Source organism: Vulpes lagopus, chromosome 12 (assembly GCF_018345385.1).
Source record: "Vulpes lagopus strain Blue_001 chromosome 12, ASM1834538v1, whole genome shotgun sequence".
Classification (NCBI taxonomy): Eukaryota; Metazoa; Chordata; class Mammalia; order Carnivora; family Canidae; genus Vulpes; species Vulpes lagopus.
Genome location: NC_054835.1, coordinates 60,466,916 through 60,491,510, shown reverse-complemented (window position 1 = coordinate 60,491,510; position 24,595 = coordinate 60,466,916). Strand labels below are relative to the sequence as shown.

Genomic DNA, 24,595 nt, shown 5'->3' with positions numbered 1-24,595 from the left:
CTCCAAAGGCTCTTTTCTTCAACGTCTTTTTCTTGGATGAAGTAGCTTATCCTCTAGGACAGCTGTCACCTCTGCTTCCACGGTGTAACTTCAGGGTGAATTTAATTACCAGAGTGATGCTTCCTGAGAGAAGGGGGATGAGGCTGCAAGCCTCTGAGAGCAGCTATCGGTACAACGTGGGCAGCAGACCTAAGCAAGCCAACAATGAGGCTTCCTTCTGTCGGTGGAGGAATGAAGTGCCCCCAGGAGCCTTGCAACGCTGCTTCGCTGCGCTCCCACGGGGGCTCAGCGCCATGCTTGGTACCCGCTGCCACTGTGGCCCAGGGCTACCAGCACGCTCCCGGACACCAGCCCACATCACAGGCTTTCTGGGAGCTGAGGATGGAGCTTGCACAGCCACGTGCCTCTTCAGGTGAGACTTGCATCTCGTGGGAGGATAAATCTCAAGTTGTGAAGAAAAGATAGCAACAACCTCAAATAGGTTTTAAAACTTCAGTGTTGCAGATAAACATCAGCAAAGCCCGTTAACTACTGCCTGTGACCCCTTGCCTGTTCCTCATGCAGTCACGTAACACCCCTTCCTAGTGGCTGAGCCGACACCATGGCAGTGTGAGCAGCTCCTTTGCACATTTGCTCCAGTGCCCTAGGCCTTTGGTACGCTCAGAACATGAGTTACAAAAAATTTTTTTTAAAAATGCTTGCTTTAGTTTATCAAAATAACAATGACAATGATACTCTGTATTCAATTAAAATTAGTAAAAATATTTTATTGAATTTCAGGAACTTGGTAATTTTAAAATTTCAAATCTTTGCACACAAATCACCACTATACTTTCTAGGGTTGTGGAGGTTAGGACTTAAAGATTGTCACTTATCTCCTTGTGTCACACAGCACAGAGATCCCAAGTCCTGGCCCTGCCCCACCCGCCCCTTCTGACCATGACTCAAGGTCTGTGCTGTTCTAGGGAGGATGGCAAAGGGGGTGGGGTCTTTAAGGAGCTCAACTGTCCACGTGGAGACTAACGATGCCAGAGTAAGATGGATCCAAAATTATGCCCAGACTCCTCGGAACACACCTGTTCTGTGGCTCACATGTGAATTTCTCTCCTGTTTTTGTTCGGTTCAGGGCAAAACTATTCAAACGAAGTTTCTAGTCCCTTGGGGGACTCAGAAGTTTGGCAAAGATCAAAGCAGAAACCTCCTGAAATCAGACATTTGGGAACTGCCAGTGAACAGCTGAGAGTTCAGTGCCACATGTCTGCTGATGGGGCGGGCCCCAGGCATCAAGCAGGGTGGAAGGGACACAAGCTTAGTGACCCTGGGTGTTTTGAGGGCTCTTGGAAATTCAGCACTAAACTGAACATTTTTAACTGCCTCTGAGATATGGCTGTTTGCAACTCCAAGGTTTTTTTCTACCTTCTCCTCGATATTCTTACCTTTCCACGTGCCAATCAGCCAGCTGAAGGAGGCAACAAGAAAAGGCCCCCAGGCCCTCTGAAAAAGGCCCACACCAGCTACCTTACAGCAAAAAACCAGCCTCCTCTCTCCTTTAAATGTTGAGAACTGGATGCTTTTGTTAATCTACAATCCCAGAAGAAATCCCTCCAGACTCACAAAGTGTCTGTGTTTTAGGCTCAGAAATAACCAACTGACAGAGCGGGCTTACTTCGGGAGAATCTACCCGTCTCTCTGGATGGTGACAGGTACACAGCCGTGTAGACACATCTCCAGGAGGACATACGATGCCTCTGCCCAATCCAGTGTTCCCGCCGGGGCAGCTGCGACCACTCACCTGCCCAGGGCTCGGCAGGGCCTACAGGAGCCATGATTGGCAGGTCTGGACCACTCAGTGGAGCGACCTGACCCTACACAAGACACAATGCAATCCAAGTTATTTTGTAAATTGCGAACCTTCTGAGTAAAAAGACAAAAATATACATTCCAAGGTATCTGTAAAGTGCATGGAAGATGCAGACTGCTGCCCTGAGGTGCTCTGATCCATCCGTGCTTCAGCTTGCAAGTTAGATTTTGCTACTGTCACACACGTGGTATCATTCACATGATGGTTTTGTTTTTATTTTTTTAAATGGCTGAGTTATAAATCCAGCTAGTGTGCAGTAATTTCATAATTTTTAATACGCGTTATCTGCAATAACATTGTGACAGCTCCATACTGTGGGTTGACACACAATACTTAGAACAGATTTATCATATTTGGTCTGTAGGTAAATAATAAATGTTTTAAAATTGCCTAAATATACCATTCTGAGCCGTTTCATTCCACCAGGAAAATACAGGGTTTTTTTCTCCTCTCTTTAAAAAAAATTAAATACCAAAATAACTACATTTAAATAAATAACATGATGATGATGACATTTAAAAGTTCACAATAAGGCCAAAGCCCTCTTCTATTTGCACAGCTGCTCAGCCCTAACCCCCCGGAACACTCTGGAAAGGCCAGCGGTTTTCTTCTGGGGCAGCATGACTGAGGCCGGGCGGGGCCTCTACTGCTGTCTCACCTTTGTTTCCTTTCATCTCACTTTTGCTTTTTTGTAGGAGAGAAGTCAGCTTTAGGACTGCAGTTCTGAGAGGCTGAGGGGGATTTCCTGTCACAAACCAGAGAAGGACCCTTGTGTTAACATGCAGCTTCGACTCCACCCAGCACCTGCTCCCATGAGCCAGACAGACCGCATCGTCATCAGGTGGGCAGCTGGTCGGACGACGGCTCTGCGCCTACAACCGGTGACAGTGACTAGCGAACACGCCACGGAGAGACCTGTGACACTCGTCTGAAAAGGGTGTGTGGTATAAGACTGAATCTTTTTTCCAAATGAAGTAGGAACAGTTCTGTCGTTTTAAACACACACAACACTTAGGAGGCTTGTTTTACTTAGAGTGGAAAATTATGCCAGGGACAAAGTCAACACAAAGGAACAAACAACAAAAAGTAGCAGGAAAGAGACCCGGGTAAGTGCAGCTCCAAGAGTCCAGCAGTTCAGTCATGGTGAACATGCGGCCCAGCGAGGGCGTCCATCTGTCCGTCCGTCCCAGATGCGTGCGGCACCTGCTCTAACACGGAAAACCTGCAGATGTCATCAAGTAGCTCCATCTGAACGTTAACAGGACAGACAAAAGGAAATCATTCCATAGGCCGAAAACAAACAACAAAAACAAAACTACATTGTTTCTTTTCCCCAAATGAAATCAACACGAAAGGTCCTGTGTGATTTCAAATTTTCCAGAGTAGAAATGGAGCGATCTGAAATGTCAAAGACCCCGTTATTTCGTAAAGAAAGTACACCTCAAAATACTCTAATTCCACATGTGAACAACAAAAGACTGTCTCATCTACCAGTGCCAGCTCCAAGGCTCCTGGGGGGCGGCAGGACGGTCCCCGCCCTGTCCCAGCAGCTCCGCTCCGGAGGGACAAGCTGAGCTCGGGGTGGGGAGACACTGCCGGACCAGGTTTTGTTGCATGTGGTTTTGTTCAGGTGTGACTTCTGTCTTTAAGGAGTTTTAAGGCCACCTGGGTTTTGTGTTTTCAGTGCTGAGGTGAAGTCCAACCGCAGGGCCCTCTACCCACCGAGACGACACGCTCCGAGTGTCGGTGAGAGGCAGTGTCTCCTTTTGGCACCACAGAGTAGATATTAAAGTATGAAAAGCTGTCCCAGTCGCTAGTTTTGGACACCTTTCTCCCTGCCGGCTGCTGGCGGTGTGTCCACACTCAGGGCGATGACGATGCTCTCGCCGTCCTCCGTCTTGACCCGCTTCAGCTCCGGCTGCTCCGTCGGGTCGCCATTCTGGCGCTTTGTGGGCAGGGAGGCCGACGCCGATGCATGTGTCGCCAACATGTGCAGAGGACTCGCCACTGCTGCAAAGAGACAGTGAATCAGACCTCATGTTCTTGGGTGCACCCCTGTCCCCCATCAGGCCCCCACTGGTCTGGCTCTGTTCCAAGGGTAGGCCTCTGTGCGTCACTGCCAAGGCCCGCAGCGGCCACGGGCACAGGGGTCTGGACTGGACTCCTGGGGACCAGAAACCCTGGAGCAAGCTAACCGGCCGGCGGGTGTTCTCAGGGACAGCCAGTATCTCTATTCCTTCAAATAGTGTGTCTCTTCACAGAGCCGCTGGGGAGGCCCGAGCTCGGGGTCAGGCCACGCGGCTGCTGCCGGCCCTGTGCAGAGGCCCCCCACGGCCCACATGGCGCTCAGTGCTCCTGGGTCACGTCACACACCAGGCCTGGAGTTGACACGCAGACGTGTGCCGACAAGGCCCTGGGCTGGCTCCCCGGCTCCCACCCACCCCTGCTCTGCGCACACAGGGAAGCTCCAGGAGATGAAAAGAGCGGTTGCTTCCTCTCCAGAGAGTGCCACTTCCTCAGGGTGATGAGACGGGCTGGGCTGCAGAGGAAGGCCCGACAGCCTGTGGGGCACAGCAGCACTGCCAGCCCATCTGCCCCAGCGTGAGGCCCCTGAGCCCCGATTCCCCTCCGGCCCTGTGTCAAACCAAACCCTGGAACCGGCCACGGAAGAATGCAGACGGGGGGGGGGGGGGGGGGGGGGGGGGGGGGGGGGGGAAGGGGACGGGGGGACAGACTGTGCTCCTGGAGTGAAGTGTCAGATGAGCGCGAGGCTGCCCGGGTAGTGAGGAAGGGAGGGTCGGCTCGGCTACAGGGCCGCAGTAGGAGGTCAAGTGCAGGGCCAAGGAGACACAGGGGTGCAGGACGCCGGGACGTGGAGGCGCCCCCCAGGCCCTGGGGAGGGGATGCACACTGGCTCACCCGGACCAGAAGGCGCAGGGGCAGCCCGGGGGAGCCAGGGGCCCAGGAAGCACTTGCACTATTCAGAGCAACCTTCCTTTTACCCGCCTCAGGAACACAGTTGTACCTTCAAACAGTCCCCACCCACCCACTCCTGCTCACACGAGGGCCTCAGGCGTCACTGCCAGGTGGCCGTTCATGCGACAGCACCCCTACTGGCTACTTGATTTTTGCCAGACTAGCTATAGCCAGCCGAGGTCTGCGGGTCTCAGCCACCCGGGGAAACCCCACAGAAGCGGCCTTCACCTGCCAGGCTTGTCTGCTGGCTTTGTGCTTAGGCCCCTTGTGCCTGACAGAGGGGTGGAGAGCGCGCATCGTCCTGGGCAGAGGGGCCCCGGGGGACTTTCAGGGCCGGCACCAGGAGAGCTACCAGCCCCCGGCCCCGCGTACGGCCACGTCCTCAGGGATGCGGGGGGCCTGCTTCCTCCGCACTGGGTGTTCCTTCATCCAAGTGCCCTGTCCCTCTTGGGAATAGCAGCCTGGTAGCTGGGGGGGCGGCGCTGACACGCAGTTCAAGGGGAACGACACCCCCCCTACCGGGTCAGCGGCGCCTGACACAAGTGGGAGTGAACCGGCGCCCAGAACGGAGCCACGCAGCACAATGGCACTTGCTGCCATTTGTCAACCAACTAACACCTTGTTCTGCATGTGTTTCTGGTTAAAGATGACTTGCTCCACCCACGCATGGAATCACGGACACGGAGCACGAGACTGAAAGCAGCTCCTCTAACCCGCTTGCTCCGCAAGGCACATCACACCTGTGCTGAGCACCAGACCTTCTCAAGACTGTGCTTAGGGTCCATTTTAGACAAGAAAATCAACAAAAACACAAAAGAAGAAAAACATGGCACTACACTGTGAAAAGGCCACACACTTATGGTCAGAGCTGAGACCGGGGCGGGGGGTGGGGAACACTGTGGTCATCTACCCCAGGAGGAGCCAGCACGCCACACCCAGGCCTCCACAAACACCATGCTGTGAGTACTGACTGGGGATGAGGCAGGTACGGAGGGCCCAGTGCATGAGGTCCTCTCTAGAAGTCCCACAGAGCACCAGCCTCAGGCAGGCTGGGCACAACAGGTACCCGCCTGGAGGTGCAGGTGCCCTGCCCACGGCTGTAGAGCAGCAGCGGGGAGACGGCAACGCTCCTCCACCCTCCTTACTTGAACCTTCCCATGCCCCTCAAAGGAGTTGGGGGCAGCTCCTCCCTGCAGCCCAGCTGTGGGGAACACCAGGCCAAAGGCCATGGTAGTCAAGCAGGTACTCTGCCGGGGCTCCTGGGGGAGGCAGGGGTGAGTAAGGACACTGGACTCGCTCAACAGAGCACAGCATGCAGACACTAGGACACGGGCCCCTCCTTACCACCTGGCAGGGCCAGGACACACGAAATCATGGCCAGACCCCCTGCGTGAGAACTGGAAGCCACTTTCTGTAAGAAGCAAGGACAAGTCAAGTGTGGACCCGGGACTCCTTCAGGGTCACCAGGAACGTGGTCAGCAGAGGGAGGACCCACTGCCCCCCGACAGCCTAGGGCAGCAGGCCCAGCAGGGACTGACTGAGGACCTTTGTGAGAGAGGCTGCAGGAATGGTCAGAGGCACACCTTCTGGGGAACAGGTCGAGGAGCCCCAGAAGCTGCCGGGAAGTGGATCTATCACACACTGGCCCAGGCCTGACTTCCGCATTCATTCTCTGAGGCCAGCATTACCCTGATACCAAAGCAGACAAAAATACTACAAGTAAACTACAATTATCTCTGACAAATACTGACACAAATATCCTCAAGACGACACGAATAACCAAATTCAATAGCATATTAGAGGGTTATACGCCCCAAGTGGCGCTGATCCCAGGGATGCAAGGTGGCTGAACATAAAGCACCACACACAGAGAGAAAACAAAAACCCCACTTACGCAACATACTGCGTTAATAAAGGAAAAACCTGGGGGATCTCTGGGTGGCTCAGCGGTTTAGTGCCTGCCTTTGGCCCAGGGCATGGTCCTGGGGTCCCGGGACTGAGTCCCACATCGGGCTCCCTGCATGGAGCCTGCTTCTTCCTCTGCCTGTCTCTCTGCCTCTGTGTGTGTGTGTGTGTGTGTGTCTCCCATGAATAAATAAATAAATAAAGGACCCCCCCCCCCCCGTGATCATCTTAATACAAAGTGCACGATACCCCCCGGAGTGACTGGTGGCTCAGTCGGTTAAGTGTCCGGCTCCGGTCGTGACCTCAGGGTCGTGGGACGGAGCCTCGTGGGCTCTCCGCTCAGTGGGGAATCAACCTGAGATTTTCGCCCCTGCACCCCACTCCCACCTTCCACTTGTGCTCTCTCTCTCTCTCTAAAAGAAAAGAAAAACCCATGTGACAGCATTCAACCCCCTTTCATTATTAAGCTACTCAGCAAACCAGGAAGAAGGAAGCAATTCAACATGCTAAAGTCTGTAGAGGACAACCCAACCCACAGCTCACATCAGCTTCGATGGTGAGGACGACGCCCCTCCAGATCGGGAGCAGAGCAAGGAGGCCCGCTGCCATCGCGATTCGATCAGCAGCTCTCGCCCCGGCCACTGAGCAGCAACAGGAAGGAAAACCGTCTCTATTGGAGACGACATCCTCCTTGAATGCAGAAAATCTTAGTAAACCCACAGAAGAAAACCCCCAAACCAAAAGCTATTACAATACATGAATTCAGCAAAGTTGCAGGATACAATATCAACAGGAAAAAACTGGCTGTGTTTCTATACAGAGACAATGAACAACTTCAAAAGGAAATTAAGAAAACAATTCCAAAGAAATAAAACAGGAGAAATTTAAGCAAGGCTTTTACACTGAAAGCTACAGAACACTGCTGAAAGAACTCAAAGACCTAAACACATGCAAAGACGTCTGTGCTTACAGAAAGAACTACTGCCTGGAGCAATCTACAGGCTCCGTGCAGTCCCTATCAAAATCCCAAATGCTTTTTTGTGCAGAAATGGAAAAGCTGATTCTGTACTTTGCATGGAATTGCTAGGTATCCAGAATAGCCAAAATAACCTTGGAAAAAAGAAAAAATAATAAAGTCGGAGGACAGATACTTCTCAATTTCAAAACTTCCTATAAAACTGTAATAATAAAAAAATGTGGCTTTGGCACAAGGATAGACATGAAAATTAATGAAACAGAACAGAGAGAAACTCATACATCTGAGGTCAAGTGATTTTCAACAACCATTCAGTGGGGAAAGCACAGTCTCTTCAAATGGTGCTGGGACAACTGGGCACCCACATGCCAAAGCATGGAGTCAGGCTCTTACACCATATACAAAAATGAACTCAAAATGGATCAAAGACCTAAACGTAAGCGTTGAGTATAAGAAAATATAGGGCTAGGTCTCCATGACCTTGGATGTGGCAACGGATTCTTAGCTAGGACACCCCACAGCATAAGATACAAAAGGGAAAAGAGAAATGGGAGTTCACAATTGAAACTGTTGCATCAGAGACACTATTAGGAAAGTGAAGAGACAGACCCACAGAACGGGAGGAAAATATTTGGACCTACTATCCAGAAGATATAAAGAGCTCCTGCAACTCAACAACAAAAAAATGGGCAAAGGACTTCCATAGGCACCTGTGTGAAGACGACCTACAAATAGCTAAGCACATGAAAAGATGCTCAATACCATCAGTCATGAGGGAAATGCAAACCAAAACCACTGATCCCTGGAGTGCCTGGGTGGCTTAGTCGGTTGAGCATCTGACACCTGATTTCAGCTCAGGTCATGATCACAGTGTTGTGGGATGGAGCCCTGCCTTGGGTTCCACACTCAGCGGGGCAATTTGCTGAGATTCTCCCTCTGCCTCTGCCCCTCCTGGCCCTTTTCCCTCACACCGATATCACCTCATACCCAATAATATGGCCATGGTGGGGGAATCTCAGAAAATAACAAGCGATGGTCAGCATGTGGACAAATCAGAACCTCATACATCATTAGTGGGAATGCAAACTGCTGCCACTATGGAAGACAGTTTGACAGTTCCTCAATAAATTAAACAGACTTGCCATATGACCAGGCAATTCTACTCCTAGGTATACATTCCACCCCCCCCCCAAATGAAAACAAGGACTCAATGCATATACATGAATGTTCACAGCAGCACTATTCACAACAACCAAAAGGTGGAAACAACCCAAATGTCCATCAACTAATGAATGAATCAACCAAAATGAAAACATATTCAGCCATAAAGAAGAGCTGACACAGGCTACATCGATGAACCTCAAAACGTGATGCTCGCTGACAGAGATCAGATATAAAAGGCCTCATATCCTATTTTATTTACAGGAATTGTCCGGTGTAGGTAACTCCACGGAGACAGCGACCAGGGGCTCAGTAGGAGGGAAACAGGAAGGAACTACTTACTGGGTATATGGTCTGCTTCTAGGATGAGGAAAATCCTTCTACACTCATTAGAGGTAAAGGTTTCAAGACACTGTGAATACACCCAATGCCACTGACTTGTACATTTTAAAAGGGTCAATTGTAAAAAAAATAAAAATAAAAAAAATAAAAGGGCCAATTGTATGGTATGTATATTTTACCATTATTTAAAAAAAAAAGAAGATGACCTGAAAACTAAGGAGATCCTAGGTATAAAAGACTTATTGCTTATTTTAGGGGCACCTGGGTGGCTCAGTGGTGGAGCCTTTGGCTCAGGGCGTGATCCCAGATTCCTGGGATCGAGTCCCACATACGGCTCCCCGCAGGAAGCTTGCTTCTCCTGCTGCCTGTGTCTCTGCCTCTCTTCTCTGTATCTCTCATGAAGAGATAAATAAAATCTTTTTTAAAAAAATTATTGGTTATTTTATTTATTTTTTAAAGATTTTATTTATTTATTCATAGACACAGAGAGAGAGGGGCAGAGACACAGAGGGGGAAGCAGGCTCTGCGCAGGAAGCCCAATGTGGGACTCGATCCCGGGTCTTCAGGATCACACCCCAGGCTGCAGGCGGCGCCAAACCACTGCGCCACCGGGGCTGCCCTATTGGTTATTTTAAAAACAATAATGGCAGGTGCTTACATAGTACAAGGAAGTTCTTTTACAGACGCTGAAATATTAACACATGAAATGATACTACGTCTGGATCTGGGTGGGGAACAGATGGGGGAGAATGGAACAAGATCGGCTGTGAGTTAATTTCCAGAATGTTTGACATTTTCCGTAATAACAAACTTATAAGAAAAATATCAAAGCTGATGACTTTGACAGTTCGTTAATAACAGGTAGAAGCATGCTTTCCCTTCTCCAGAGTGATTTACAAGGTAAAGGCAGCCACATGCCATGCGGCATCAAGCGACACCTGACACTGGGTAAGGAGAGGCCAGCTCCAGGCCACCCTCCGAGCCTGCAGAGTCTTAAAGCTCGCCCGCCACCTCCTCCCTCCTCAGCTGGGCACTGCCGCTGGAAAGGAACATGAAACAAAGGGACACAGAAGACAGGTGCTGTGATGTGGCATCATCACTGACTGGATACAAACCCCTTTCCCAAGCCAGTGATTTCTAAAGTAAAAGGCTGCAGCCAAAATAAAGGAGAACCAACAAACATAATTTAAAATGGTTTTTGCTAAAAGATGACTAAACCTGCAAGGCGTTTCAGTATTTCTTCTACATTTCATTCTTCCGAAAGGAAATAGGGTCTTGGGGCTGACACTGCAGTGGTTGTCAATGATATTGTGGGGCTTTCTTTAAAGCCCCAAGATTAAGAAATTTCATCTTTAATAAAATTTTAACTTGTAAGAATTATACTTTTGGTTTTTTTTTTTTTTTTTTTTATACTTTTGGTTTTAACCAACACTGCAGTAGTAACTACTGATAAATCAACCCATTAGTCACAGACCATGAAATCTTAATATTTCTGCAGCCTCTTGTTGCAGAGTAAAAGTATGCTCAATAAAGCACATTCACGCCTGAGATACTTGGCATCTGTACAAGACCTGTGAGGCAGGCGGGCCGGTCTGGGTGCTGATACGTTCTGAGAATGTGTAGCAAATCAGGGCAGGATTCTATTAGCACATTTAAGAAAACAGTATAAAACTTTTATTTTAAAACATCAATAATTTCAATAGGAAAACGTAATCTTTGCTTATTAAATTTATAAGGAAGAATTTTATATTCCGACTTATACACGTGAAAGGGATCCATAGTTTTTCCAACCCCTTCCAGCAGACTGGTGGACATAGAGGCCCCTGAAGGCCACACCTGCTCAGTCAGGGAGTTGGACAGGGATCCTTGAGGGATCCCGAGACATGGGATGCCTGGGAGTGCCTGGCCTGCACCATGGCTTCAGACTGAGCGGGACTCGGACCAGAAGAGGACTGACCGTCCACCTCCCAAGGCCACCTGCTCCCAGCTGCACCCAGGACCAGCCACAAGGACAAACTGCTTCAGAAAGAAAAGAGGCCCAAACAACTCTCCGTACTTAGGAGACACAGAGCCTGAGAGGAAAGCCTCTTAAGCAGGTAACTCTGCAGACACCTCCACTTGTCCAGAGACTGGCACACTGGAACGCTCAGGTGGTTAGTGTTCCCCAGACGAGGTTCCACCTTGTTGTTCCAGAGCATCTGCGGTTAGGCAGAGTGGGAATCTGAATCCCATGAGGTAAATGCAGGCCTCCTCCGCCCCTCTACAGCTCAGGAAGGGGTGGGAGGCCACCATGGGTAAGCCTTCCGTTGCCACCCTCTTTCAGAGGAACCGTCTGTGGGCACAGTGAGCTGCTTCGGGCCAGCAGCCTGACTCTACTGCTTGGGGTCCTGCAGGCCTCCGCGTGCCTGGGCAAGGAGCCACTGCTCAAACAGCAGCAGCAGTAAGGACACAAAACTCCTGAGCGGACTTAACAGCCAGCAGGACGTCTAGCCTTCACCTCGCTCTGCAAGCCTGGGTGAAAGGAGGTTCCTGGTCTCTTATTTAAGAGCCAAGCTCCCTTGGTCGGCCCAATCTTCTCTAGTTTAGAAATGCAAACATTTCCTGAAACAAGAAATGACAATTGTAACAGTTGGAACTGAAACATGGAACATGCCATTCATAAAAAGGAGAGCAAAGGATCTTCGCTCTTGATATCGGTACCCTCTTACCCGTGGAGGACGCTGCTTACCATTGTTCACCTGGCCGTGGACAGCGGCAGGGATTGGCACCACGTGAGTCCCGTTTTGCGTTACAGTTTTTATTGGTAGCTGGTGCTGACCCAGAGGTGCCTGTTGCACTATGGTGACCGTCTGCACAGGGGTGCTCTGTGGCGTCTGAATAATCCGGCTGGCAGCGCCCAGCGTGGCATGACTGATCGCAGGAACCGGTTCCACTTTCACTGAAATTTTTAAAAAAGGTAAGGAAATGATACCAACAGATATAACTGGAAAGCTTACAGAAATCTCACCAGGTGGCTGGCAAACCTAAGACTTTACGTGATCAGGAGGAAAGGGTTCTAGGCGAACAAGGCTGCGGGGCGTCCGGCAGCCCGAATACCCTCCTGCTCCCGTGGCTTACCTTTCACTTCTTTGTGATCTCCATTCTCCTGCGGCTCTGCCTTTGGAGGGGCCAGCACCGCTGCCTGAGTGACCACGGCCTGGCCGGCGACCGTGTACGTGCTCGCAGGGGCCAGGCCGGCCACGCTGGTGACGGACACCGCGGGGATCTGGTGGACGACGTGCACCGTTTGCACGACAGGCTGCTGGGAGGTCGAGGTGGTCACAGGAGCGGCGACCGTGTAAGTGACGGGCTTGATCGTTGGCGGCAGCTGCCGCTGCACGGCAATTAAAACGGGCTGACTAGACAGAGGCGAGCCTGTGGGGGGTGAGGCAGCAGGGTGAGGTGCCGGTGCCCGCGGGAGCCACCTGATTACAACCACCTGCTTGACACACAGGCTGGTGAGACAGGGCGCCCTTCCTCTGTGTAACAGTGACGTCATGCACGACGGGAGAAACGTGGTATTTTAATGGATAAATTTAATGCATGTATCTAACTGCTAAAAACGCAATCCTCGTTGTGTTCCGGTCTGTGACAAGTTTTCCCACAGTTCTTTCCTCATGAAAAACAAAACGTCAATAGTATATGGGAAGAAGCTGCCTGCTGAGGCCCAAACAAGGGGGCCACGCTCCCCCAGGACCAAAGTCTTTTATCTTACGGTGGGGGCGAGAACTGCAAAGTGCAGATGCAGAGGTACAAGCTCTGTTCTCCGTGGCTTGGGCACAGAATAAAGGAGAAGACACTCGGGTGACAGGGGCCAACGTGGTCAGGAATCCCACTGTATCAAAACTGCACTCTTTGCCAACCAAACAATAAGAGAATTAGCTTGGACACATTTCCGTGCTATGGGGGGTGCATGCGTGCGTGCGTGTGTAATTCCGCAGAGCGCACATTTTTATTCTGCATTGTGACTTCATAATGAAATGCTCACATATTCATTAAGTAAGTGAACAGTTTCTGCTGCCAATCAATGTCTAGTTTGTCTAATTTGTGTTATTTCTTTGGGAAATTTTTTTCATAATTTTTGAATGATGAAGCAATTGAGAAACAGACTGATTCTAAATTATTTCAGGCAACTACACAAACTATTTACAAAAAACAATGTGCACTGATTTTTTTAAACAGTCACGGTGCTGGCAGCTTTTCCAGCTTACGGCATGCAGGTACTACAGAGAAAGCACCAGGTACAAGGGAGCCGAGAGCTCTGGGGTGCTCGTCCGAAGAGCTTGTTGGCACCCTGCCCACCCCCACCCCCCCCCCGGCCCATCACGCCTGCCCTGTTTCTGCACATCTCACCTGGTGCACTCTGGGCAAAGCGGGCCTCCTGGATGACGGCCAGCTTGGGCTGTTGGGCGCTGGGCTCAGGCTCCAGGGGGGCCGGTGAACCTTCCCTCGACAGGCTCTCGGGGGTCTGGGCTCCACTGGAGTGAGCAGACAGTACTCCAGCGTGATTGGGGGAGGCTGGGGCGCTTCTGAATCACCAAAAAGGAGAGAGTGGATTTTTACAGGTGAAGCACTCACAAAGCTGCCTTGTTTAATAAAGTGCATTCTGAAAAAAGGGGTGTCATCTGTCTTCTGTCAACCGACTACAGCTCTGTAAGTCCTACTGTCCGCCTGAATCCTGTGACCTGGGACGGACCCCCAGCGAGGCTCCCCCTGTCGGGACAGCCAGTGGGCCAGTGCTGGGCTACCACAGCTCCGTGCCCAGCACAGGCCGCACCGCCGTGGAGCCGCACGGGCTGCCCTTTCCGAGCAGCTCCTGCCCACAGGCAGCAGGGGCTGGCTGTGCGCAAGCAGACAGGGGCTTAACACTTACGTCATGGTCACTTTTTGTTTGTTTAAAACCATAGTATCTATAAGCTAAAATGTAATCTGAGAGTCAGGCAATTAACATTGTATCAATTTTGAGTCTAAGCAGCTAAAATGCGGCTTTGAAGAGCTGTTCTCATGCCCAAGAAAAGGAATGCTCGCTGCCCACCAAGCGCCGTGAGCAAGGAGTCCAATGAAGCCACAACGGCAGCAGGGGAACAGAGCGTAAATACAACTTCATCAACAATCTGCGCTGTTTCAGATCACTATTAAGAAAAAGTCCATGGATAGCATCCAACACCTCTTTTCAAATCCCCACCCCAACATTTAATCATAATGCATTTGGCAGTTCCTTCACTTGCAAAAGGAAAATTGACCAATACATGGAAGGTAAATTCACTGACCAGTAAGTGAGGTCTTTTTATTTGTCTTTTTTCCTTACCTAGACGAGAGCGGTCCCAGAGGGGTTCTAAAGCAAGGCACGCCCCTAGGCCGTCTTTTCCTAAAAGCCTGCTCTATTAATTTGCTTTCAGAGGCAGGATCTATCCTCCAGAATGAGCCTTTGCCTGGTTCTTCCTGGGAACGTGGTACTTTGATGAAATAACGATTCAGAGAGAGATTGTGGCGAATTGAATTCTATGAAACATAAAAAAATACGTAGAATTCATATATTTCTTTGCTGAGAAATCAAAATGTGCCCCAGTTTTAGTGCCCTGCAAAGCAGAAACGTAGCATTCAGCCCTTGTAGAGGGCAAACAACTTTAAAGGCAGCACTGTACTGGAAGAAACCAGCCCCTCTCCCCTGAGTGAAGAAAGGGCTCGGGGTATGACCCCTCCACAGAGTAGCAGGGTGGACGCCAGGGGCAAGGAGGGGACCTGGGGAATGAGGAGGGGTGGGAATGAGGAATGAGAATTCCCTTTTCCGCAGGGGAAGAGGCAATTTCCAACAGGAAAAATGTTAACTTCCATCTTTTTTCCAGGTGGGAAACCAAGGATTATCACTGCTGTCATCTGACCTTTCCTGTGGGCCTCTCCCTGCTTAGAGACGAACAGAACCAAAACAAGCCAATCCCTTAAAATAGTTTTTGAGCACAGAATTAGCTTGTAGGAATCTGTCATAGCCAGCTAAAATGAATTAATGCAATATAAAGTATTCAGCAAACCAGCAAAGGACAGAAATAAGCTAAAGGTTGGGAAGTATCATGGACACCAGTAACAAGAGGACTTTCCAAAATGCTTCCATGTTTTTTAAACCTGACCCACAAAATAATCTTGTGAGGCACACACAGGAAACTTCTCTCTCAACCCCTACTCTCTTCTATTACAAAAGCTTGGCTCACAGTTCGCAGACAATTTCAGGAAAGGTCCACACTGCAACCTGAGTAACTCTCAGCAGCACACCTGATCCTGAGCTGAGCTCTCCAAAAGTCAGGAGCAGCCAGACGAGAGTCATGCATCCACATCATTTCAAGTTTATATTAACATTGAAATTTAAAATCACTAAATTAAACAACTGAAGTTTCAAAATGGTGGTAACTCACAGTAAAACTCTGGGCTATTCAAAAATCACTTCTAAATTCTCCAATTAACTTGCTAACAGAACTGCTAACCACAGCCTGAAATACCGAATTGCCAGAGGTGGCTCAGGAATCAGAACGTATCTAATTCTACTTTACAGCCCATCTCAGGGACTCTTCAAGCGTGTCAGCAGTCACAGGCTGTGATAAATACCCCCCAAGTCCATGGAAGCCAGGCACTTCTCTGGCAACATGAAGCGATGGTTAGACTGCATCTGTGTTTTGTGAGACTGTTTATTAATAAACACATGCGAGAGAGACAATATTTTAGTAACTGCAGATACTATTATGTTTTATCATAGGGTTTAAGTACCAAACCACAATACCTTTCTACTACTTCCTTCAGAAAATCAAATTGTTACTGGTGCTTCCATCAGAGAAAGATAATCCTCCTCTGAATGCACACAGACATTTCGGTGTTTGGAGGACAGAGAAAGGAAATTCCAAGACTACAGGTTGGGAAAAGCAGACCCAGGCCACGACACTACAGGGCCCTCTCACTGTGAACAAGGCAATCCTTACGACTGCCCAGTGAGGGTCAAGAGGTCCTGTCCTGACTGTACTGTGGGAACCTGGCCACCTGGGCAGTTCACAAGTGCCCACCGAGCCACACTGAAGAACATGGGAGGTGAGCAGACCCCATGTGAGGGCTGTTAACTGAGCGGGTTAATGTTCATGCTGCCAGGAGGAAAAAGGGATGTGAGCACAGTGGGAGTCTGGAGGCAGGAGGTGCCACTTCAGGGGACTGGTACACTGGCATTTCTTCCCCCTGATACAGGAGAACAGGCCCAGGGCCTGCGGATCCATGACAAGTTCCCAGATGAAGGAGCTGGTATATTTATACTGTGTCTTGAAAAACAGGACAGAGCCTAAGAGGCACCATCACAACAGGGTCTAATCTCCTCTCCACTCACAACGAGCTCTCGAACACAAAGGCTATGGTTTTCCAGCCAATAACACTAGAAAATATGAGGAAGTAGTAAGAGATATTTAATGTAGACACAGACAGAATAAAGCAACTATATTTCTAAGGTAATTTAAGGCCTTTGTTATTTGATCAAGTCAAGCTATATATGCTAAAATCACACTGACTTAGACTCTAATGTTTCAGAAATTATTTTATGCAGAGAAACGGCAGCTTATTATTCTTTAATAAGTAAATACGAGGAAAAGGATCTGTGATCCTTAGCATAGTCTCTCCCCCGCCCCAAATCCTCCCCTAATCCAGGCTGTTTCCCAGAACCCACCCTCCCTGAGCACCTGCCCCTCCTCTCTCCTGTCCCCTGGGATGACACAGACCCAGGGGGAAAGCTGCAGAGCTGGTCATCGTCCTCCACGAGCACCTCTAGCACTCCTGCCCAGACCCTGGTTTCTGTTCCGTCCATCCTAATCACACTGAGCGCTCTACTAAGGACTCCTAGAGAAACTGATGAGAAGGGAATATGTTAAGTACCTTCCAGAAGGAGATATTAATGTGCAGGATGAGGGGAGCCCAGAGCACTCCCGCCACTGTGAGGAACCAGCTCTGGTCCTTTTTCAAAGGCCCAGAATTCAAATCTTCTAGTCATCACAAATACTTCAACTCTGGGCTGGGTAAAATTAGAATTATAAATGATAAGAAAACATTATTGCGGGGCAGCCCAGGTGGCTCAGTGGTTTAGCGCTGCTTTCAGCCCAGGGCCTGATCCTGGAGACCCGGGATCGAGTCCCACGTCGGGTTCCCTGCATGGAGCCTGCTTCTCCCTTTGCCTGTGTCTCTGCCTCTCTCTCTCCCTCTGTGTCTCTCATGAATAAATAAATAAAATCTTAAAAAAAAAAAAGAAAAAGAAAAAAAACATTATTGCATAAATATGCAACCAAAGAAATACGCCATCTTTCCAGAAACGGCCACATTTTGTTTTATCCTAGAGTTTCCTCTAGACCAATCAAAAAGCTTTGCCATGTGTAAACAATACAAAATACCAAAAGAGAGCCTGAAAGGTAGCTGTGGACTTCCTTCCATTAGGTGTCAGAACAGGTGTGGTGGGAAGGGCTAACACATGGCTCTTAGGAACTGATGCAGAGCACGGGGCCCAAGTCCGCCAGGTCTCCCTCTCCTTGCACAGCCACCTCCTTCACCACACAGAGGAGGGCAAGGGGCAGTCTGGAAACCCAAATTTTATTTTTTTTAAATATCTATTTATATGAGAGAGAGGCAGGGGGGTGGGGGAGACAAAGGGAAAGGGAAAGAGAATCTCAAGCAGACTCCCCGCTGAGCAGAGTCAGACACAGGAGTCGATCTCTTGACCCTGAGATCATGATCTGAGCCAAAATCCAGAGTCGATGCTTGGCCAACTGTGCCACCCAGGCACCCCTGGAAACCCACATTTTAAAAATGGGCTGTTTTGGGACATCTGGGTGGCTCAGTGGTTTAGCGCCTGCCTTTAGCCCAGAGCGTGTTCCTGGAGTCCTGGGATCCAGTCCCACATCAGGCTCCCTGCATGAAGCCTGCTTCTTCCTCTCCCTCTGCCTATGTCTCTGCCTCTCTCTGTGTGTCTCTCATGAATAAATAAAAATGGGCTGTTTTAGATGACAATCTTCCCCCTACTCTCTATGCAAAGAAAATCTAGAAAAGAAAATGGATCTGGTTCTTTTGTGAAACAAAAAATGGAAAAGTTTTGTTTTAAGCCAAAAGTGAGGAAATGGGAATAAAGACTCACATATACAAGGACTTTAAGCATGGTCACTTTGGGAAGGGCACCTCAGAGAATTCTCATGACAGAAAAGGGACACATGTGGGTCAGTGTCCCACATGTGGGGATAGCTAAGGACCTCTTAGGACAGAAAGAAATTGAGTACGTGTCCATAGATTAAAGGGAGGAGTGCAGCAGGAAATCCCTTTCCTGCTAAAATGCTGGAGCCAGGAGGTGTGAAATGTCCCAGGAGCGGCCTGACACAGGCAAGAGGCGCAGTCACCCTTATGGACCTTGATCTAGACAGAAAAGAAGATGTTTCAATAAAAACATTAACGACAATTGAATAGAAAGGGGTACTTGCTTTGCAGCAGTTATGTGTGCATGCTCTGCTCTCAGTGCGCTCTGAAGTCAGGAGCAACCAGTGCAAGTGGGGATCACACCTGACCTGAAGCACTCCCCACCAGACTGAAGCCAGGAGGAGGCCACCCTGGAGAGCTGGCCTTTGTCCTTCAGCCAGAAAACCACATGATGCTTGGAAGCAGTTCTTGAATAAATAGATATTAGGAAATGGGGAGAGAGATCATTCGAAGTCTGGCCAGCCTTTTCAGAAATACTCACTCCTATTACGCCCAGCTAACTGGTGTTTCCAATCCCCAGAATTCTGCACTCAATGAGCTGTACATCACCTATCACAGTCCTGACAGGGCACCCTGGGACCTCACCTGCCCACACACAGGGAGCTGTGTGCCAGGTGCAATCACCAGACACAGACACAGGTTATCATCTGGTTCTGCTTCCTCTGTTTTACATTTTCTCTGAAGTACAACTTCACTGTTCTAGATTAAAGTACAGTTAGTATTGCTGGGATTTCTTGTCCAGTGTTTTGAGAGACCTGCTAGGAAGTTGGATATGAAAGTGTTCTCCCAAACCCAGCATTTTCCTCACCACCAACTAAGAAATGGCACCTAGCTGTGCACAGGATGGCAGGCAGGGTACAGATCACCCAAGCCAGGAGGGGAGGCTGGGTCTTATTCCATATCTTCCATAATCAAAGACCTGTACATGACTGAAGATCCCTTAACAAAGGAAATGTTCAGGATTTGGCTGGTGGGCTATTTTTATTAAAACATGTTTACGTTTACAGGTAGAAGAAGAAAGTTCTTGCCCCTCATTAAACAGAAAATGGATTCCCCCAACCCCTACCCCCATCACTAGGTTATGGCTATGGTTTGGCATCCATTTCTCAAAGAGTCATTTACTCACTAAGCCTGAAAGAAAGACTGTTTCCATTCTCCGTTAGTTAATAAATTCAGGAACTGCAAACCTATGTTTCCTCCTTTATTATGCTTTTAATATTCTGTATTTCAGACTTGCCTTTCCTCTATTGTCTGAATTACAGAGGTCCTACTGGACGTCCAGTAAGTGGACACACACAACACAGACACACAGAAGAAAAAAAAAATGCTTGAAAAAAAAAAAGAATGTCAAAGCTTAAAAACCAAACTAAATTAAAAAACTGAACAGGGAAATATGCACTGATTTCAAAGAGTCCTCTGAGGAGGCCCAGGTTCCACAGACACTCTAGGAACGATCGGACTGCACAGGTGCACAAGCAGGCAGGCTCCCCAATTTACCATGCAGGGCAGCACCACGTTTATCTGTGTCCCTGTACTGAGCAATGGGAGAGGTCTTTTGAAGAAAGGTTCCTTGGTAAAACAGTCTGAAAACCATCTCTGTGCAGACTTGGAGAAGCTAGGTACGTCAGCAGATGCAATAAGGAAGACAGGAGAAAGCCTAAGTGAGGGATAGGCCGGGTTTCTAACCCTCCTTTACCTCAGACACAGGGAGTTAACTGCAACGGTGGAAGAGAAACCTCGCAAACAAATCCGTGCCTTTCCTATCCGTGGGGCAGTGACCATAAAAAACACAGGCTGAGGTTTGCTTCTAGAGCCGCTATTCCTTCTGCTGTGCAGGGGAGGTGAGCGCACAGGGTTAGCGGCGTCCAACATGCCTCCTCCCTGAGCAAAGGAGGGTCTCCCTCACCCTGTTCTGCTTTGCCCTGTGCCCAAGGTAAGGAAAGCAGCTTAAGTCCTCTCAGTTATCAATCAGCATCTACTGCCACATCACAGAAATATCTAAAAAAAACAAAAAACAAAAAAACAAAAAAAAACACCCTGAAACAGATTTACCTGCCAGCCCTTGTCCGCTGTCCTGTAGTACGGATAGTTTTTAGTGATGTGAGTATAAATTCCATTTAAAGTGAGCTGCTTATCAGGAGCCATCGTAATTGCCTGTACGATTAACTGTGCATAGGAATAAGGAGGCTTTGAGTCATCCTGTAGTTAAGTTAAAAAAAAAAAAAGAGAGAGAGAGATTACTGAAGATATCAAAATTTTTACTAAATTTACTAAAATTCAGGATTGTTGTTTTTAAGTGTTCCTGTGAAAATGCTTAGTTTTCCTTAGTACAAAAATATATAATCTGAAAAACATTTGGAAAATTTTCATGAGACAAATGGAAAAGTGTATAAGCAGTGTAACAGAATATTAAAACCACATAAGGAGAAACCCCACATGGCAAAAACAGAAAACATAAGGAAAAAAAGCTACTTTTCCTGACCTCATTAGAGTCCAGGGCAACACATGTAACATCACCGCCAGAGGCCCATCACATGGATCTAATAATAAAGTGAAGAGTCAGCGTGGCGAAGGGTGGAGCGAGCTGGCACTCCCTCCCAGGGCTCGGTGGGTCCTCACGCACTTAGGGCCAAAGGGACAACGGCTCAGAACCACCGCGTACCCATCAACTGCGAGGCTCCTCCTTATAGGAAACCCCACACAGAGGCAAGCACCGCATGCCACATGCTGGGCGCCTACACTGGGGTCTCAGGGACTTGGGCGGATGCTGTTCTAGTGTGCAGGGCTACTGTGAACACTGCAGAGCGCGCACACCCCTGGTGCCAGGGTGCTCAAGGCCACAAGTGGCTCCTTGTCACTGTAACAACTCAGCCCCCACATACATAAACCCAATGGGGAGAGGGTACACCCCTGGTTGTGAACTGGGAACTGTACGTATCAAGTTAAATGGACCACGAAGCATAATAGTAGACTCCAAGCAGTAAGCTACAAAGAATATATTCAAGATGATACATGTTACTTGAGGTTTAAAAATGAACAATTTAGACATTTTTTAGGGATAAATACAAATGGAAAGAACAAACAGAGGACTGTCAGAAAAGGTAGAAAGACCTGCCAAGAAGAGGAGCATGGGCTTCAACCACCCGGGCTATGCTCCATCCTGCCAGCCAGTGGTGGGGACATGTTCCATGCAGACTGAACCACCCACCACCCCAGCACCCCAGCTTCAATAGCTAGTACTTGGGCTGGAGCACCTTGGCCGGGCTCCCCACCACTTATCCTGCGCTGTACCAAAAGGCCAGGCAGACGGCAGAGCTGGAGACCACCCAGGTACCAGGGAGAGAGCGTGAAGCCATCTCCACTGTGCTTATGCCATTCGGTGTGTTTCTCTGTCAACCTTTATTCTATACGTTTCTAAAAACTTTTTTTTAATTGAAAAATGTAATATGGATAGGAAAGCATGTAATACATCCTTATCAGCTGAAAACAAATGTTTATAAAATTAATGTCAGAACAACACTAGGTCAAGAGAAGAACACAGCCAACATCCCAGAAGCTTCCACATGCCCGCCGAGCCCACAGTGTCTACCTCCCAGAGAGGCCCCCATTACTTCTGACATTTTACAGTAATCACAATCCCACTGTGATTAATTAAAAGTTTTATCATCTCAGAATGCATCCTGAAAAAAACACAATTTAGTTCTGCCTGATTTTAAACAGGCAAATGGATAAAACAGAATCCTACAGAGGGTGCCTCTGTGCCTGCCTCCCCTGCCCAGCATGCCCCATGCACGAGGCTCCCGGCTGCTGCAAACAGGTGGTGCATGGCTATGGTGCATCCATCCCATGGCTGTGCCTGTTCTATTGCACAAATAATAATACTACACACTGCTTTATCTTTTTCACTCAGCATTATACCAAGGACACTTCCACAGCAGTAGCTATGCTGCATGATAGTCCCCTGCTGGATCACTCTTCTCCAATGGGGCATTTAGGCTGCTTTCAATTTTCTATTAACTTTTGTTTGCGATTTCTGCCATTTCCTTTAGATGCAGTCCTAGAAGTGGTGTTACTGGTTCAAATAAAAACATGCATGGTCACAGCAAGGACCATCCCAAAAATGTGTGTTCTGTGCACCTGTGCATTCAGACACAAGCGTCTGTGACAGCAGGACTAAACCCCAGGAACAGTTTCCCGGGACAGAGTACACATCACCTTGTTGAGGACCAAGGGGTTCTCTTTTCCTCCACCAGCTCAGCTCTTAGCACCTGGACTCACTGCTGCCCACCGGGAAGCACCCAGTGCTGAATGACCAAGCTGTGCATCCCCCTCCGACATGTACTTCACAAAAGGCCCAGTTGGGGATGTTACTAGACCTACAAGCAAAGAAGTGAGGACAGCTGGCTACGTGACGGCCTCTGGGTTCTGTTTCAAGGCTATAAAACATTTACCTTTGGGCTGTCTCCACCAGAAGCTTCCTTTTCATTTTCTGGCTGCGAGTTGTCGGCCATTAAATTGAGGTCAGCTGGTATCACACGTCCCATTTTGTACCCCGAAGACCCTGCTCCCCGGGGGCTGGATGGGCAGGAGTTTGCAGCACTGTGGATGGGAAAAGGTTGCTGCTATCAGACTATTAGAGAACATACGTCACACTGTGCTTCAATGACCCGTTCTGATTTCAAGTACAAAGTAGGAGAGCATCAGCATTTCCTATGGAAAATGGACTCCTTAATTCTCTTAGAAATTTAAGATCACTCCAGAAAACATGGAAATGAGGTATCTGCTTCCACATGTGTTATCTTAGTTACATAATCATAAAACAAACTCTCAAAGAGGGTGGTGGTCCACTTGTTTCACCAGTGAGGAAACTGAGGCTCTAGATGGTTCTAGAACTTACCAAGGACACAGAGCCATATGTGATGGCCCCAGGGCTCCAGCCCGGCAGAGGGCCACAGAGCACGTGCTCCACTGACTCCCTTCCCACCAAGGACATGGCCTCCAGCTACACTAGAAAGGTCAGGGACAGTCTAGAGAGAGATGAAGGCGGCTGGCCAAGTGCAGGGAGCACAGAAAGGGGATGAGGCCGTGGACATGGACCCAGGTGGCATCAGGCCCTGGAGCATATGCATCAGGTCAGTTAGGACACAACATACCCTAAATGCGGAAACAGGAACTTATTTTTTAAAATTAATTAATTAATTAATTTTTAAAGTAAAGTCTACCTTCAACATGAGGCTCAAACAAGTCCAAGATCAAGAGTTGCATGTTCTACTGACTGACTGAGCCAGCCAGGCACCCAAGGAACTGATTTTTAAAGACATGCTTTTTTTCACAAAGGCAAGGCTAGGGTGCTGCTTCTTGATCTCTGTGATGACCGAAGGCCATCCACACTCACCTGTGGTGGTTCACCAAGCTGCACATTTGAGCTCCTGCTCCCTTTTCTATAAAGGACCATATTTTAAAACGAGAATGAGCTATGGAAATGGGAGGGAATTACGGTAAGATCGTCTAAGAAATCCATCCAGCTACACAACAGTATGTGCAGTTACATCTGAGTTGTGTTTGGGGAGGAAAATATTGCAATATATATTACAAATATATAGAAAATTTCTGGAAAAAATACCAAAAAACAGGAGTTACCTCTGAAAACCTGAGCTGAAAGTGGAGCAGAAGGAGAGGGAAGGGGAGGAGGCCCAGCACCGTGTGCAGCACTATTGGCCTCTCTACAATGAACATACACCAACAGTACATGCATTCACTCACTGGACAGGTGTTTACCGTAGGCCAGGAACAGTCTGCAAGTACTACTGGGGAGAGAAGCAGCAGGACTGCACTTCTTTAGATGCAGCATCTTAACTTAAACACTAGCTACCAGTAAGAAGTGCTGCCATGGGAAGGTGAGCGGCCCCACAGGGCTGGCTGCTGGGTTTGGAAAAGGCAAATCTGCTCCAGCTGTAAGTCATCTGCAGTCAGGCTCCCATGCTGCTGAACCACCCAGTGCAGGCGCTACACTGATCAACACTGGCTGCAGTGTGAGGCTCCAGGGTGTGGGGAGAGACGAGCAAACAGAACAAGAGGAA

At 48.8% G+C, this 24,595-nt stretch overlaps 1 protein-coding gene across 1 annotated transcript in view; it reads right to left on the bottom strand.

Moving 5' to 3' along the window:
- Nucleotides 1-741: 741 nt before the first annotated feature.
- The window catches only part of FOXK2 (forkhead box K2), a 72,312-nt gene continuing 48,458 nt past the window's right edge, over nt 742-24,595 (bottom strand). Inside the window, exons 3-9 of the mRNA XM_041725192.1 lie at nt 22,967-23,114; nt 20,568-20,714; nt 14,569-14,762; nt 13,614-13,789; nt 12,339-12,635; nt 11,950-12,159; nt 742-3,871 (exon numbers count right to left, since the gene is read on the bottom strand). Of these exons, the coding sequence (XP_041581126.1) occupies nt 3,675-3,871; nt 11,950-12,159; nt 12,339-12,635; nt 13,614-13,789; nt 14,569-14,762; nt 20,568-20,714; nt 22,967-23,114 (1,369 nt within the window). The 3' untranslated portion in view covers nt 742-3,674. The remainder of the gene's footprint in view (nt 3,872-11,949; nt 12,160-12,338; nt 12,636-13,613; nt 13,790-14,568; nt 14,763-20,567; nt 20,715-22,966; nt 23,115-24,595) is intronic.